The sequence below is a fragment of the Stegastes partitus genome, unplaced genomic scaffold (assembly GCF_000690725.1).
Source record: "Stegastes partitus isolate 25-593 unplaced genomic scaffold, Stegastes_partitus-1.0.2 Scaffold130, whole genome shotgun sequence".
NCBI lineage: Eukaryota > Metazoa > Chordata > Actinopteri > Pomacentridae > Stegastes > Stegastes partitus.
The window spans coordinates 159,180-172,835 of NW_007577861.1; the positions used below are offsets into that span (position 1 = coordinate 159,180).

A 13,656-nucleotide genomic window follows, 5' to 3' on the forward strand; every position below is an offset into this window, starting at 1 on the left:
AGCTCTGCTATGCTAATGCTAAATACTTTTCAGTGGTTCACAAGTTTTTCATTGTGTTGTTGTACTTTCATTGTACAATTGTTTGAAGACGTTAAAATGTTGACATTACCTATCTTTTTAATTTCGCTGCCGCTTTTAATATATACATATATACCGGAATATAAGATGTCACATTTTGACCGTAGCATCTGTAAAACACTGTTTGCAGAACATACAGTCGTCCTCAAACGTATTCATACTGTCCCATTAAAGAAGTAAAAAAACAGCTGTCACTGAAATAAGTTGGCAATAACTGCAGCAGGTTTACTAGAGGTGAGCTGATTTATCTCTGTTTGCATAATTTATTGCACTAAATATTTGCCTTTCTCTCTGATTTTTTTTTTAATGTTAATCTTTTACAGAGAGTACACACAGTCGTCCTCAAATGTATTCATACAGTCCCATTAAAGAAGGAATAAAACAGCTGTCACTGAAAGATGGAATTGACAGAAGTAATAATAAAAAAAATTATGAAGTCATGACATTGCTTTTGAATTGTGGTTCAACAGAAATATTGAAAAAGATTTTGGCCCACTGCTCATCAGCATAGTGCTCTAATTTGTCTGGGATATTTTTTATTTTTTTTAATTATTCTTTTCACCTTTTCTTTACAATTAAAAAGCAATGTCTTATTTCACTAAATTTTAATTTAGCAAATTTTTATTTATTATTATTATTTTCATTTTCTAGTTATTTGAGTGACTATTGTGAATTTTGCCCTTTTTTTAAATGGAAGAATACATTTGAGGACGACTGTACTGTTTGAGATGGAGTCAAAAGCTCGGTGTTTGATTATTTTTTTGATTTTTTTTCTCTTCCATTTATTGTAGTAAGGAATTTAATGTTTACCAAGTTGGAAGCAGAGGCACTGAAATGACTAAATTCAGAATACATTTTTTTTTTTGCTCAGTATATGAATGAATGCGTCTGTCCGCCATTACATGTTCTGTCCAGCAGATGGCGCGCTTCGCTGCTCATCTACGTTGACGAGCAGGAAAAAAACAGGTTCGAAACAGGAAACCCCGGAAGTTAAGGTGAAGTGTAATCAGATGCAGTACAGGAGTAGACAAATAAAGTTTTCAGATATCTGCACAACCATCTCGGAGGTTGACGCCCGACAGCTCTGAATCCTGCTCTGACCGCAGGAAACACACACAAGTGGGTTTATAATCATCTGCACGGAGGTACGGTTTAACTTTGATCCAGTCTGTCTTCTCATGTCTTGTTTTTACATAAAAGTAGTCTGATTATGTAACCGATAACCGACTGACTGCATGCCTTTTTTACGATCTTGCGTTTTCCCTTCAGGCTTCATTCATACGTGGCTGCAGGAAGTCGCATTAAATACAAACCGAGAAACTGATCAATGAATGAGTTTGATGCAAAGCTGATCAGAGAAACACTTTGAGTTCATCGTTGAGTGAAAGCACTGAACCAGCTTCTGACTTGTGCTACTTTTCTTGGCCTCAGAGGAAACTTTACAGTCTGTGAGTGTTTGACAAGTAATTTGAAGATGTCACTGTTTAGGATTCTCATGGCCTCAGAGCATTGTGGGTTTGTAACCTGTATATACTGTAAGGCTTTCTGGCTTTTTAATTCTCTTGCAATGAAATGACCATCTGTTTGCTTTATGCGCTTGCATGATTTTATATTTCTGTGCAAACACTGGAAGTTCAATTAATCCAGCAAATGATCTGATCACTTGTTACAACTACACATTCATTTGTGTGGTAGTTTTGTCAAGCCATTTGTCATTTTAGAGCAAAAAAATTGTGTAAGAGCAGAGACGTTATATAACTGGCACCAGTTCTGTTTAGTGATTAATCATTTAAGTTTCACTGAGACACTGGTTTACCTGCTCAGATGAGCTGGTTGTCCCACAGTCATGTAAAATTCACATTTTATTTAGATATTCAGATAAAATTCCCCCCGTGTCTTTCTCACCCAATTTTATTCTCCTGCACAGCTTTTTCTGTGGTTTTAGTTCACGTTGTGTTACCGTGCACTGGAAAAAAACTGGGGTGTGATCTGTTAACTTGTCTGTTTCTGTAACAGTATTCATATACATCACACAAACTCAGATTCTTCCTATTAACACACTAGTTTGTAAGCAGTAGTCGAGCTGTAAAAAAAAAATGTCAGGGGGGATGGTGGGTTTTATTTTTTTGGTATGGATATTTTGCCCTGATGACTGCATATGATGTGAAACAAACTATGTACCCTTTTTATTTCTGTTAAAGCTCAAAGATAGTTATTTGACTATCCTAAAACAACATATATGACATGAATCTTGATTCTCCTGAAATTGATCTTAAACAAAATACCTCAGAATTGGAGTCAGTCCCCAGGCTGGCATGGCTATCACTGCTCCTATGCAGTAAGAGCTAAATGCAGAGGACCGCTTTTCTTACTGGGTTCAAGGGCAAGTTCACACTCAGGGTACTTTGAGGTCATTTGGTAATTCATCTACTGAAGTGTGAAACAAAACCGCACAAAAACTGCAAATGAAACTCTGAATCCTCTCAAGTCAGGTCAAGTTCATTTTAATTCAAATGCAAAAAAAAAATAATGAACTAGTTGAAACAATTTACAAAATTTGAAAATTAATATCAAAAATTTACACAAATACACCAACACCTGAGATGTTTTAAACTTGAGGTGGCTAGCCTCAAAAGACAAAATAGGAAAAGTAAAATGGATAACTAATCAGTTTTTTTCCAATAGCTGCCGACCCAGTTCTCCCCTAATTCACAGAAGTTTCCAAAGATTTTCCTAATCATGTTTTTTGTAGTATATTTTCCAGGCTCTTGCTTTTGGATCATCAGCTAGACAATGGCGTTGAAGCCAAGACCTGACATACACATCTGGTTTGAACATTTTCAATGGAGGGCCAACACACTTGATGAAAAGCAAGGCTGACATGCTTTTTACTTCTAGGAAGCTTCTTGTTGTGGTTAAAATGTCCATGTGACTGAAGCCACGCTCACACTCAGCTGTGGAGATGACAATATATATAGATAACAATATATATTACCAATGTTGTGCAGCAGTCAGAAGGAGCCAACTTTACATTAACGTGGTGTCTTCTTCTTCTCGCCCTTAGAATCATGTTCCTGTATCTCCTCGGGCTGGTGGTGGTTTGGTTCATCTTTCGCTGGTACAGAGAGTTAGAAAGAGTCTCCGACAAGGGAGACAAATATGTGTACATCACAGGCTGTGACTCGGGGTTCGGTAACCTCCTGGCCAAACACCTGGACAAACTGGGCTTCCGTGTGATCGCGGGCTGTTACACGGAGAAAGGCGAGGACGAGCTGAAGAAGGTCACCTCTGACAGGCTGACGACCGTCCACGTGGACGTCACCGACTCGGACAGCGTCAAGAAAGCAACGGCGAGCATCAAGGCTCTCGTTGGACAGAAAGGTGAGCGGCTCCACGCGGGTTCATGCTGGCTGACCTACATCTGCAACTTGTAACGCCAGGTCTCTTTGCAAAGGGTTATTTGGTGGAATGTTTGGTATTTCATATCTCTCTATGGTATGAGGACATTGTTCATTAGTGGTGTAGTCGCTGCCACTCCTTGTTTGAAGATGGTATGTCCCCAGGTACAAAAATTTATGAGGGTGCTGCACGTGTCTCTGCAAGAAAGACGATGTGTGGGAGTTGAACTGAGCAGCATGTGATAGACTTCTGTTTTTACTTTTTAATTTATCAGTTGCTCAAAACGATCCAGCCTCTAGGGTCAGCTGGACGTAACAAAAAACAGATGGAAGTGGTTCAGGTAACGCAACTTATTGCTCAGTAATGTGAATGAACGTAACAGAACGGTGACAGTACAAAAGAAGATGGTGGATGTTGCTTGAAATCCAAAGAACCAAACGAAGGCTGAGAGAATGTCGAAAGCTGGCAAACTAAACTAAACTAAAGTCCTTAGCCAAACTTTAAATCTAATACCAACATCCACACTTAACAAAAGTAACTAAAACAAACTAGTGCCTCAAAACACACAATAACACACGAGTAGTTTCTTCACGAAGTTGGGCAGCTGCTAACGGGAGTCAGTCTTCACTAAGACTCTCTCGAGATGTTTCGAGTTAGCAGCTGCTAACGGGAGTCACATGACCACAAACACAAAGACACAAACCAAGAGGCACCAGGGAGGACTGTTCACACTAAATCCCAGCCATCCCCGACTGAACGGTTGCTTGCTGGTTTTATAGCCAGGTGTGGTGATTGCTGAGGTAGGAGGAGGAGTGGTGGTCCAATCAGATGTGACTGGAGGCGGGAAGAACAAGGCTGAGAGATGGTCAGTCATCACTGATGTCTGGCAGGGAGGTGTGGTTCTGGAGCACCGTCTTCAGCTGGGCCTTCACAGACCATCTTCCCACACAGTAATCACAAGTCCACATGTCCAAAACCATGGGCCGTAACAACAAGACATATTGTGTTATTTGTCAATTTAGAGGTGCTTGTCGTCAGATTTAGGGGTGAGAGTCAGTACAGCTGCTCCACTTATTGGTTGCAGAGTTCTAAACCGACCGTAGCTTCATGTTTAGCAAATTGGCATGAGAATGGTATAAAAAGTAATTTAAACTGTGATTTCACAAAGTGCCATCATGTTGTTGTTGTGTTGCTCCAGGCCTGTGGGCTGTTGTGAACAACGCTGGAGTCTCTGTTCCGTCCGGTCCCACCGACTGGCTCGTCATAGAAGACTACAAGTCTATGCTGGCAGTCAATCTGCTCGGCGTGGTCGACGTGACGCTGAGCGTCCTCCCCCTCATCAAGCAGGCTGAAGGCAGAGTGATCAACGTCTCCAGCGTGTTCGGGCGCATCAGCCCGTTCGGCGGACCGTACTGTGTGTCCAAGTACGGAGTGGAGGCCTTCAGTGACAGTCTGCGGTAGGAGGTGTAACTTTTTTATCACGTGGACACGCCACTGTTCTCATGTCGTCTTTAATAATAGCAACTCCTTTTGTGTTTCAGGATAAACATGGCGCCATTTGGAGTCAAGGTAGCCTGCATTGAGCCTGGGTTCTTCAAAACAAACGTGACCGATCTGGTGTTGCTGAAGGGTAACGTGAAGAAGCTCTGGGACAGACTACCTGAGGACGTGAAGCGCGACTACGGAAACGACTTCTTGGACATTTGTGAGTATCTGTGTCTTTTCAACTGATAAAACTTTTCTTATTGCAGCGACTCACAACAAACACAGATCATTGTTACGCATGAAAATCTTCACATCGCTCCTGTTTTTTTGTTTTTTTTCTTAAATTGGAGGAAAAATCCTTCATTTGTTTCCTAAATGATGGTGCAACTTGTCAGTGTTACAAGAGTCAACTTATAATACATTTATAATGCCCTTTACACCTTGAAACACAAATAACTCAAACATCTAGAGATAAAAACAAAGAAAAAAACTTGTTCAAAGTAAGATAAGATACAATTGAAGTCAGAAATTCCCATACACTTCAAGTCAGTACAACTCTTTTTTTTAACCACATTATAGCTGTGGCATGTAGTTCAGAACATCTACTTTATGCATGACACAAGTAATTATTTCATGTTCCTATCACTACATCATAAATGCAGTCGGTGAGAGGTTTGCATGCACTAAGGTGACTGAGCTTTAAACAATTTGTGCAACGACATATGAGGGCAAAGACCTTACTTGTTGGAGAAATGTCCTGATGAAACAAAAACCGAACTGTCTGGCTCGATTAGAGAAAACTGGTGGAAGCCTGCAATCCAAAGAACAACATCCCAACAGTGAAGCACAGTGGTGGAAGCATCATGATGTTGTGGGGATTTGTTTTTGCTGCAGGAGGGTTTAGTGCAACTTCACAAAATACGTGGCATCCTGTGGAAGGAAAGCTATGTGGATATATTCAAGTAACATCTGAAGAGCCCAGCCAGGAAGTCAAAGCTCAGTTGCTAGAGGGTCTTTCAAATAAACAATGACCTCAAGCGTACTTCCAAAGCTGCAGAACAATGGCCTAAGGACAACAAAGTCAAGGTTTTGGGGTAGTCATTGCAAAGCTATGATCTTGATCCAATAGAAAGTTTATGGGCAGAGCTACGATCCTGACTCCAGCAGTTCTGTCAGGAGGAGCAGAGCGAAGTTACAGCAACTTCTTTAGAGAAATTCATTAATTACTAACCTACAGGGAATGTGAATACAGGTTTAAATGAGTATTTTCACATTCTTAAAACTCTCACACACAGTAAATAGTCTGCCTGTGTGAAGTATTAACGCCCTTGGAAGTTTTGTTTCCACCTCCCTATCAAGTTTCATGAAAATCATCCAGGAAGTATTTGCATAGTCGAGACATACAAACATGTTGTAACACAAACATAAAAACAGTAAAGCAGTGATCCTGTCTGACCTGAAACAGGGAATGTTTATGTGGAAGCTGGACGGAGAGAATGTGTGAATGGTTTTATATTTCCAGTTAAAATCCTGATGGCAGAATTTTTTTTTTATTATATCTGGTAAACGTGGCGTTACACTTGTCAACAAAGGGAAGCAAAGAAAAACTAGCGCAGTTCAAAGTGCTTCACAGATGACTGACAGACAAAACGGCATAATTATAAATTCATTCTGTGGTTTTCGTCTTTCAGCTTTTGAACATCTGGATAACCGCTTCAACCAGTTCACGGACTCAGACCTGATGAAGGTTGTCGGCTGCATGGAGCACGGCATCTCCGCTGTCCGTCCTCGTACTCGCTACTCTCCTGGATGGGACGCAAAGTTCTTCTGGCTGCCGCTGTCCTACATGCCCACCTTCCTGTCGGACACAATGTTTCTGAAAAACGGCCCCAAACCAAAAATATCCAAGCTGTAGTTTCTCTCGTGTCACTTGGCGGAGAAACATTTTGGGCCAATTGGAAGGACGCTACTTGGGTGTGTTTTATTTTCATTACAATAAATCTGATTCCAGCTGGTGCCGTGTGTGCCTTATTTGTCTAGTGTTGATCCTGAACGACAGCTGACCTTCAGTTCTCCAGTCATATCATCTTATCATAATATCTGCATTGTCATTGCCACCTGTGTTAGTCTGTAAAGCTCTCACTTCTGATTGATTTCGCTTCTCTTCTGAGTCCTCTTCCGATTGTCAACATGCAAATATCGGACATTGATAACAGTCTGCTGTGTAACCTTTGATCAGAGATGTTGTCAGAGTGGATTTGAGGTGAAAGGGGAAGGAAGCTATCAAAACCAGGCGTCATGCATTATGTTTTAGTCTGTATTACACAACCACACACTGGTGGACCATATCGACTATGGACTTTGACTCTGCAGACACACTTTGTATCCTTACGTGCTGCTTCTGCATTCAGTTATTCAATATACTTGACAGTGAAGAATCTGCTGCATCTAAAGAACTGTGACCATGGTACGTCTGTATTAATATTATTATCATCTTTATTATTATAGACATTACACTACAGTGCTAATGCTAGTATTGGCTGATTCATTGGCTTTGGTGGTTATAATGAGCACAGGGACTTGACAGGAGTTGATGAAGCTAATTGAATGACTGATTTGTAGGTTTTTGCACAAACTGTCGTACTGAGATGCGATTCCATCTGGTGGTTGAGCGAAAACAATTGAATTAAAGGATCCATTCCACAAAATTGCAGATTTGTTTTTCCTCATTTGTCTCTCCTGGTATTTTAACCAACATGATGATAGTTTGGTTTCATCTGCTTGGGATGAATGTGACTCTCTTTGAATTTTGATAACGTCAATTTTCAGTGCTTGGAGAATCACAAACAGGTTTATCTCTTACATGTTATTATACAGCAGCATGGAGGTGGAAGTATTATAATCTTTCAGTAAAAGCTGCGCTCTAATGCAGCTTGCTCTGTTGTAAGTAAAAATACAAGAATGTGTTTAAAAAAATAAAAGTTGTTTTTATTACCAGCACCATGTCTGATGTGTGGGTGTCTCACTGCTGTGTCCAGATACATCTACTAGGGGGCACTGCAGTAAAAGAAAATGCCCCTGCTGTTGTGATTTCGTTAAATGCATCCAAAAAATCTGCACCATGTAGAATTTGATACTGAGAAGTAGATATAAAAGTGTTTGTTGCTGTTTAATGCCCGGCACATCTCAGATGATCTTTTATCTTATCACTAAGAGTAACAAAACAACTATGCGGACTTCAATGAAGCCTCAGATAGCAGGTTTTATCTCTGCTGCTTACTACCGTCGAGGATGAGGGTTTAAGAGAACAGAGCACAAAGTGCAGACATGGAGCTTATTGCTTCACATTGTGAGTAGAAATATTGCTGCTCTTTATCTACTTAGGTCTTTTGTCTTTTTATTTGTGGGACTTTAATGTTTTTGAACTGCAGAAAATGATCTCAAATTTCTCCTCGCAGGTAACAACTGCTGGCCTAGTAACAGGTTTCGTAGAGGTGAGCTGATTTATGTCTGTTTGCATGAATTATTGCACTAAATATTTGCTTTTTTTTCTTTTTAATTAATCTTTTACAGAGTGTACACAGTCATCCTTAAATGTATTCATACCCTCCTATAAAAGAGGGAAAAAACAGTTGACACTGAAATAAGATGGAACTGACAAAATTAATAATAAATAAAAATGTAATGAAAATCATGACGTTGCTTTTGAATTGTGGTTCAACAGAAATATATATATAAAGCAAACAAGCATGACGGGACCCGTAAACTAATGTTTTGTTGAACAACCCTTTGAGCCAATCACCATAATCAAGTGTTTTCTGTAACTCTCAATCAGACTTCTGCACCTGTTGACAGGTGTTTGGATTTCACTGCTCATCAGCAAATTGCTCTAATTTGTCAGTTTTGTTTGTTGTTTTTTTAAATTATTCTTTTCAACCACAATTCAAAAGCAATGTCTCATTTCACTAAATTGTAATTTAGCAAATTTTTATTTATTGTTACTTTTTTTAGTTTCTACTTATTTGATTGATTTGTGTGAATTTTGCCTTTTCTTTAATGGAAGAATACATTTGAGGACGACTGTAGGAGGGAGAAGAAAAAAAAAAACGTCAAGTTCAAGTCTTGTTGTATGTTTGGTGTCCTAGGTGGTCCTGTCCTATCCGGCCCTCTCCTGTGTTTCACTTGTAGCCTTCCTGGCTGCCTTCCTCTGGTACGACAGAGACTCCCACAAGGTTGACGGTTTCAATCAGAAGCATGTGTTCATCACAGGCTGTGACAGCGGCTTTGGGAACCTTCTGGCCAGACAGCTGGATAGAAAAGGCTTCCACGTCATAGCCGCGTGTCTCTCAGAGAAAGGTGCAGCAGATCTGGCTGCAGCCGCCTCCCCCAGGCTGAAGACCCTCCTGCTGGACGTTACAGACAGTGCGAGCGTGGGCAGGGCGGTGGAGTCGGTGAGCAGGGAGGTCGGGGAGCGAGGTGAGCCGGGCCGGACGGCAGGGGGTGCACACTGATAGGGTGCCAGTCAGAGTGAAGCACTGGGAGAGATAAAGGCAACCTGCACCGTCCCATCATCAACCCATCATCCTCCTACAGACGTGTTCAGCACACCCGCTTTTTTTAAATAGCAGGGAGAACATACCTCATAGAGTACATTTTACAGCCAGTAAAGCTTCTTTGGACATGAATCAAGTCTGCAGATTGATAAAAACATAATGTGGTGCAGCAGCTCTACCCTTACCAAAGCTATACAGATATATATGATATTTATTCTGATACTGATGCTGATTATCACTCCATCCTTTTGGAAAATCAACAATATTTGTGTGTGTGTCTCTCTTTTTGGCAGACTTGTGGTAATTCTGGGATAAAGCCAGGGTTCACTGACTCCTTTGACCCTGTTTGCTAATCTGTCCTGGAGCTACAAGTAGTTAAATTTGTTCAGATATTAAAACTAGGAGACAAATGAAGTCGATTTCTGCCGGTATTCATCCTGCCTGGCTTCTCTCCGCAGGTCTGTGGGGGCTGGTGAATAATGCAGGCAGGTCAGTGCCCGTCGGCCCTGCAGAGTGGATGCAATTAGAAGATTTCACAAAAGTTTTGGATGTCAATCTGACAGGAGTCATTGATGTGACCCTCCAGTTTCTGCCGCTCCTGAAGCAAGCTCAGGGCAGAGTGGTGAACGTGGCCAGTATCGTGGGCAGACTGTCCCTGATCGGTGGAGGATACTGTCTGTCCAAATGGGGAGTGGAGGCCTTCTCCGACAGCCTCAGGTAGCGAAACCGATTCATCACACGTCTTCTTAGGATTGAGACATGATGTAGAGGTGTCAGCAGAATAAAAGAGTCTTAAAGTTTACTGGCCCTGCAGTGTGGCTTACAGGCAGCAGTCATGTTTGGTTCAAACAACTGAGAACCCACACTGCACGGGGAGAACATGCAAATTCCACGCAGAAAGATCCCGGGTCTCCTCACCGGGACGCAAACCGGCGACCTTCTTGCTGCGAGGCAACAATACTAACGACTGATCCACCTTGCAGCCAGAAAATAAAAATACTCAATAAAAATAAATAAAAACAAAAATGACATTCAGCAACAGAATTAATTTTAGTTTTTACTCTTTAGTGAAACTGCAAACAACTCTGAAGCTTGTCATGAGGCCCAAAGTAGACACAACCACTGGTTGAATCTTTGTTATGCACAGTGTTTCACAAACTAGTCACATTTTGTCACAACCGAACTAGGACGTGAACCCAAATGCACAACTCGGGAGACAAAGTTCAAATTAATAATCTTTAATGACAAAGTTTCAAATGAAAATCGCTCTTACAGAGGAAAAAGTACACAACTAAATATCACTCACTGGGAGGAAAAACAAAAACGCTGATGAAAATCTACTTGGAATATTGCATAACAAAAAAATCACTCTTATGAGGAAAAACTATAACTGTAGAAAAAGGCAAGACAAAGTATCAAAATAATATAAGGCAAGACTGTGGTAAATACAAAGCAAAGTATCAAAAGAATACAAAAACCTGACTTTGACAAGACAATGTGGCATGGACTGGCATAGGTTCTCTGACTTCAAAAGACAAGACGAACTGGCACAGGACAAAGGGAGACGCAGACTATATATACCCACACATGGTAATGGGGAACAGGTGGAAACAATCAGGGCAGGGCAGACACTCAGACCAGTGGGAAACACAAGGGGAAGGAGCAAGTTACCTGAAACGAGAGGGAAGTTAAATATCCAAATAAAACAGGAAACCATGACACAGTGACACAAGACAAAAACTAAACTTAACACAACTTCTTGGACATGACACATTTTCGTTAAAGTAAAACCTTACAGACCAAGTCCTCTGAAATCTAGTACAGTGGAAGTATAAAGTAGCAGAAAATAGAAATAAGGGAATGGATGTTAAAGTGCCTCAAAGTGTGCTTGAGAAATACTCCGTTAAAAAAAAAAAAAATCACTGGCTTTAAAGAAACACAATGTCTGCTTTGTCTACTCAGGAGAGACATGCGGCACTTTGGGATCAAAGTGAGCATCATTGAACCCGGTTTCTTCAAGACAAATGTGACCAATGTGGAGGTGATTAACTCTGACCTGAAGAGGCTGTGGACCCGCCTCCCTCAACAAGTTAAAGACTCATATGGAGCGACATACTTTAATGACTGTGAGTATGAGTGCAGTGAGTGTCGCAACGCTGTCGAATATATATGCGACAAATGACCTCTTCCATTTGTTTTCTCTGTCAGATGTGAAAGCTCAGGACTTCTCTATGGGCATCTTGTGCAGTTCGGATATCTCTAAGGTGACCTGGTGCATGGAGCACGCGCTGACGGCTCAGTTCCCGCGCACACGTTATTCAGCAGGCTGGGACGCTAAACTTTTCTGGATCCCTCTGTCCTACCTGCCTTCGTTCGTAGCAGACTTTGTAATCAGCGTGCTTCTCCCTTCCTGTAAAAATGAGAGAAACATCTGAGCAGCGACATCTTGTGAAACAGTTAGTGTGATTGTGTTGTTGTCCCCGTCAGCAGTGGATAAGTGTAAGAACATGAACTGAACAATAACGTACAAATGAAGCACCAAGACTGTGTTACAAAATAGGAAATTTATTCATTCATGTCTCAGCAGCGGAAATTTAATCCATATGGGCATCATGCTCTGGATGATCACAGATAACAGCTTTTATTTGTCCTCATTATGATACAAAATAAATCAAATCTGTTAAGAATTCATTCACCTTGTTTATAAAATGCCTTAACCCTCAGGTCGTGTGTTGTTCTTCATAATCATCACCTACATATCCATGCAACGGGCACAGGCACCTTCAAGTTCCGATCTATTCTTGCCATTACTTCCTCCAATATCATCACTAAAGAAAATGATCATGTTGATTCAAAGTCACACAGCTGGGAAACATACAGGAGAGATGATTAGGTACAATCATTATGCTTTGTGCACATATTGTAGCTCATGCTTCTGTTTATAATGGAGCAGATATTGTTGAAAAATTAATGGCGTGTGTTTACATTTCTTTTTGTTCGGCTTTAATTTGTGAGCCCTGAAATGAGGTATATAAACATACAAGATGAATACATCTTCAGTTTTGTTCAGTGGCAAAAAAAAAAAGAAAAAAAAACAATCCTTACCCAACACATTTCTCTAATAACCTCTGATCATATAAGTACTGTACATTCAGAATGCAGCTCACCTTTTATATGTGTTATATTGTGTTTATGTTGAACTATTTAGGATCTATTTCAGACAAAATCTTACTGTTCAAATTTACAAATATACAACATATTTATTAACATTTCTATCAGCAGCTTCAGTGCAAAGATATACATATTGTACATCAGAATAAAGAAAAACAAACATTAACACAAGAATTGGCATAAGAAATGTCAGAAGGCATAGTCACAGAAGACCTTTCTCTTCATTCTATAGAAATGTATTTCTCTGTCCTAAAACAATTTGAGTTTTGTACACAGGCTGCATAAAAAAATAAATTCTGTGCAAAGTGTGTTTCTTTTTTTTTTTTCGATTCCCGTCTGTGAGGGAGGGGGTTATACGTCGCTGTCCTCTTTGACAAGGTTGGCTGTGTCTTTGAAACTGTCCTCGGTCGGTGAAAAGGTGCAGGGACGATCCCTCTTCTGAGGTTTGGCAGAGGGGACGAATGGAGAGGGCTCAGGGGCAGAAGACTCTCCGCTGCTTCCTACGGGCTTCTCATCCTTCATCTGCAAAACAACGACAAACGGTAACATCTCAGCTTTCTGTTTGGTGGCTTCAAAGACAATTTTCATTGGGATGCAAACCTACCTCTGAATATGAAGGGTTTTCAAAAGTGGTGCTTGGCTTTAGTTTTCGTTTGAATAAGCTCCACTTTGACTCCTGTAAACAAACACAGTCAGTGAGGCGATAACACACTATCTAGATTACATGCAGGAGATATATGTGGACGTACTGTAGGTAGGACGCTCACCTGAACAGGTTTGGTGCTGACAGTAGTGGTGTTCACGATGCCCACGCTCTGATCTCCACGGTACGCAGGGTTCACAAAGTTGTTCTCTAACTGCTCACCGCTCACGTTCACAGTCACCTGTTTCAAAGTAAAGATGTGAGATGTCATATCGAGGTTCCACCACAAAGCAAATCATTGCTATAATACAATATTGTACGGTCTGG

The 13,656-nt window shown here is 40.8% G+C and overlaps 4 protein-coding genes across 4 annotated transcripts in view; 2 read left to right on the forward strand and 2 right to left on the reverse strand.

Annotated features, from left to right (window-relative positions):
• Positions 1 to 870, reverse strand: part of abcb11a (ATP-binding cassette, sub-family B (MDR/TAP), member 11a) — a 13,467-nt gene extending 12,597 nt beyond the window's left edge. The window contains exon 1 of the mRNA XM_008278677.1: positions 835 to 870. The gene's annotated coding sequence lies outside the window, so the exon portion shown is untranslated. The remainder of the gene's footprint in view (positions 1 to 834) is intronic.
• Positions 871 to 1,102: 232 nt separating this feature from the next.
• dhrs9 (dehydrogenase/reductase (SDR family) member 9) lies at positions 1,103 to 7,675 on the forward strand. Its single transcript, XM_008278678.1, has 5 exons — positions 1,103 to 1,223; positions 3,143 to 3,459; positions 4,676 to 4,934; positions 5,019 to 5,182; positions 6,654 to 7,675. Exons 2-5 carry the CDS (start codon positions 3,147 to 3,149, stop codon positions 6,875 to 6,877), a joined length of 960 nt encoding a protein of 319 aa, XP_008276900.1. The 5' UTR covers positions 1,103 to 1,223; positions 3,143 to 3,146; the 3' UTR covers positions 6,878 to 7,675.
• A 721-nt stretch (positions 7,676 to 8,396) lies between these two features.
• rdh1 (retinol dehydrogenase 1) lies at positions 8,397 to 12,600 on the forward strand. Its single transcript, XM_008278725.1, has 5 exons — positions 8,397 to 8,456; positions 9,108 to 9,438; positions 9,974 to 10,232; positions 11,478 to 11,641; positions 11,724 to 12,600. The coding sequence occupies exons 1-5, from the start codon at positions 8,397 to 8,399 to the stop codon at positions 11,948 to 11,950; spliced, it is 1,041 nt and encodes a 346-aa protein (XP_008276947.1). The 3' UTR covers positions 11,951 to 12,600.
• The window catches only part of lrp2a (low density lipoprotein receptor-related protein 2a), a 49,251-nt gene continuing 47,659 nt past the window's right edge, over positions 12,065 to 13,656 (reverse strand). Inside the window, exons 77-79 of the mRNA XM_008278726.1 lie at positions 13,454 to 13,570; positions 13,291 to 13,362; positions 12,065 to 13,208 (exon numbers count right to left, since the gene is read on the reverse strand). Of these exons, the coding sequence (XP_008276948.1) occupies positions 13,038 to 13,208; positions 13,291 to 13,362; positions 13,454 to 13,570 (360 nt within the window). The 3' untranslated portion in view covers positions 12,065 to 13,037. The remainder of the gene's footprint in view (positions 13,209 to 13,290; positions 13,363 to 13,453; positions 13,571 to 13,656) is intronic.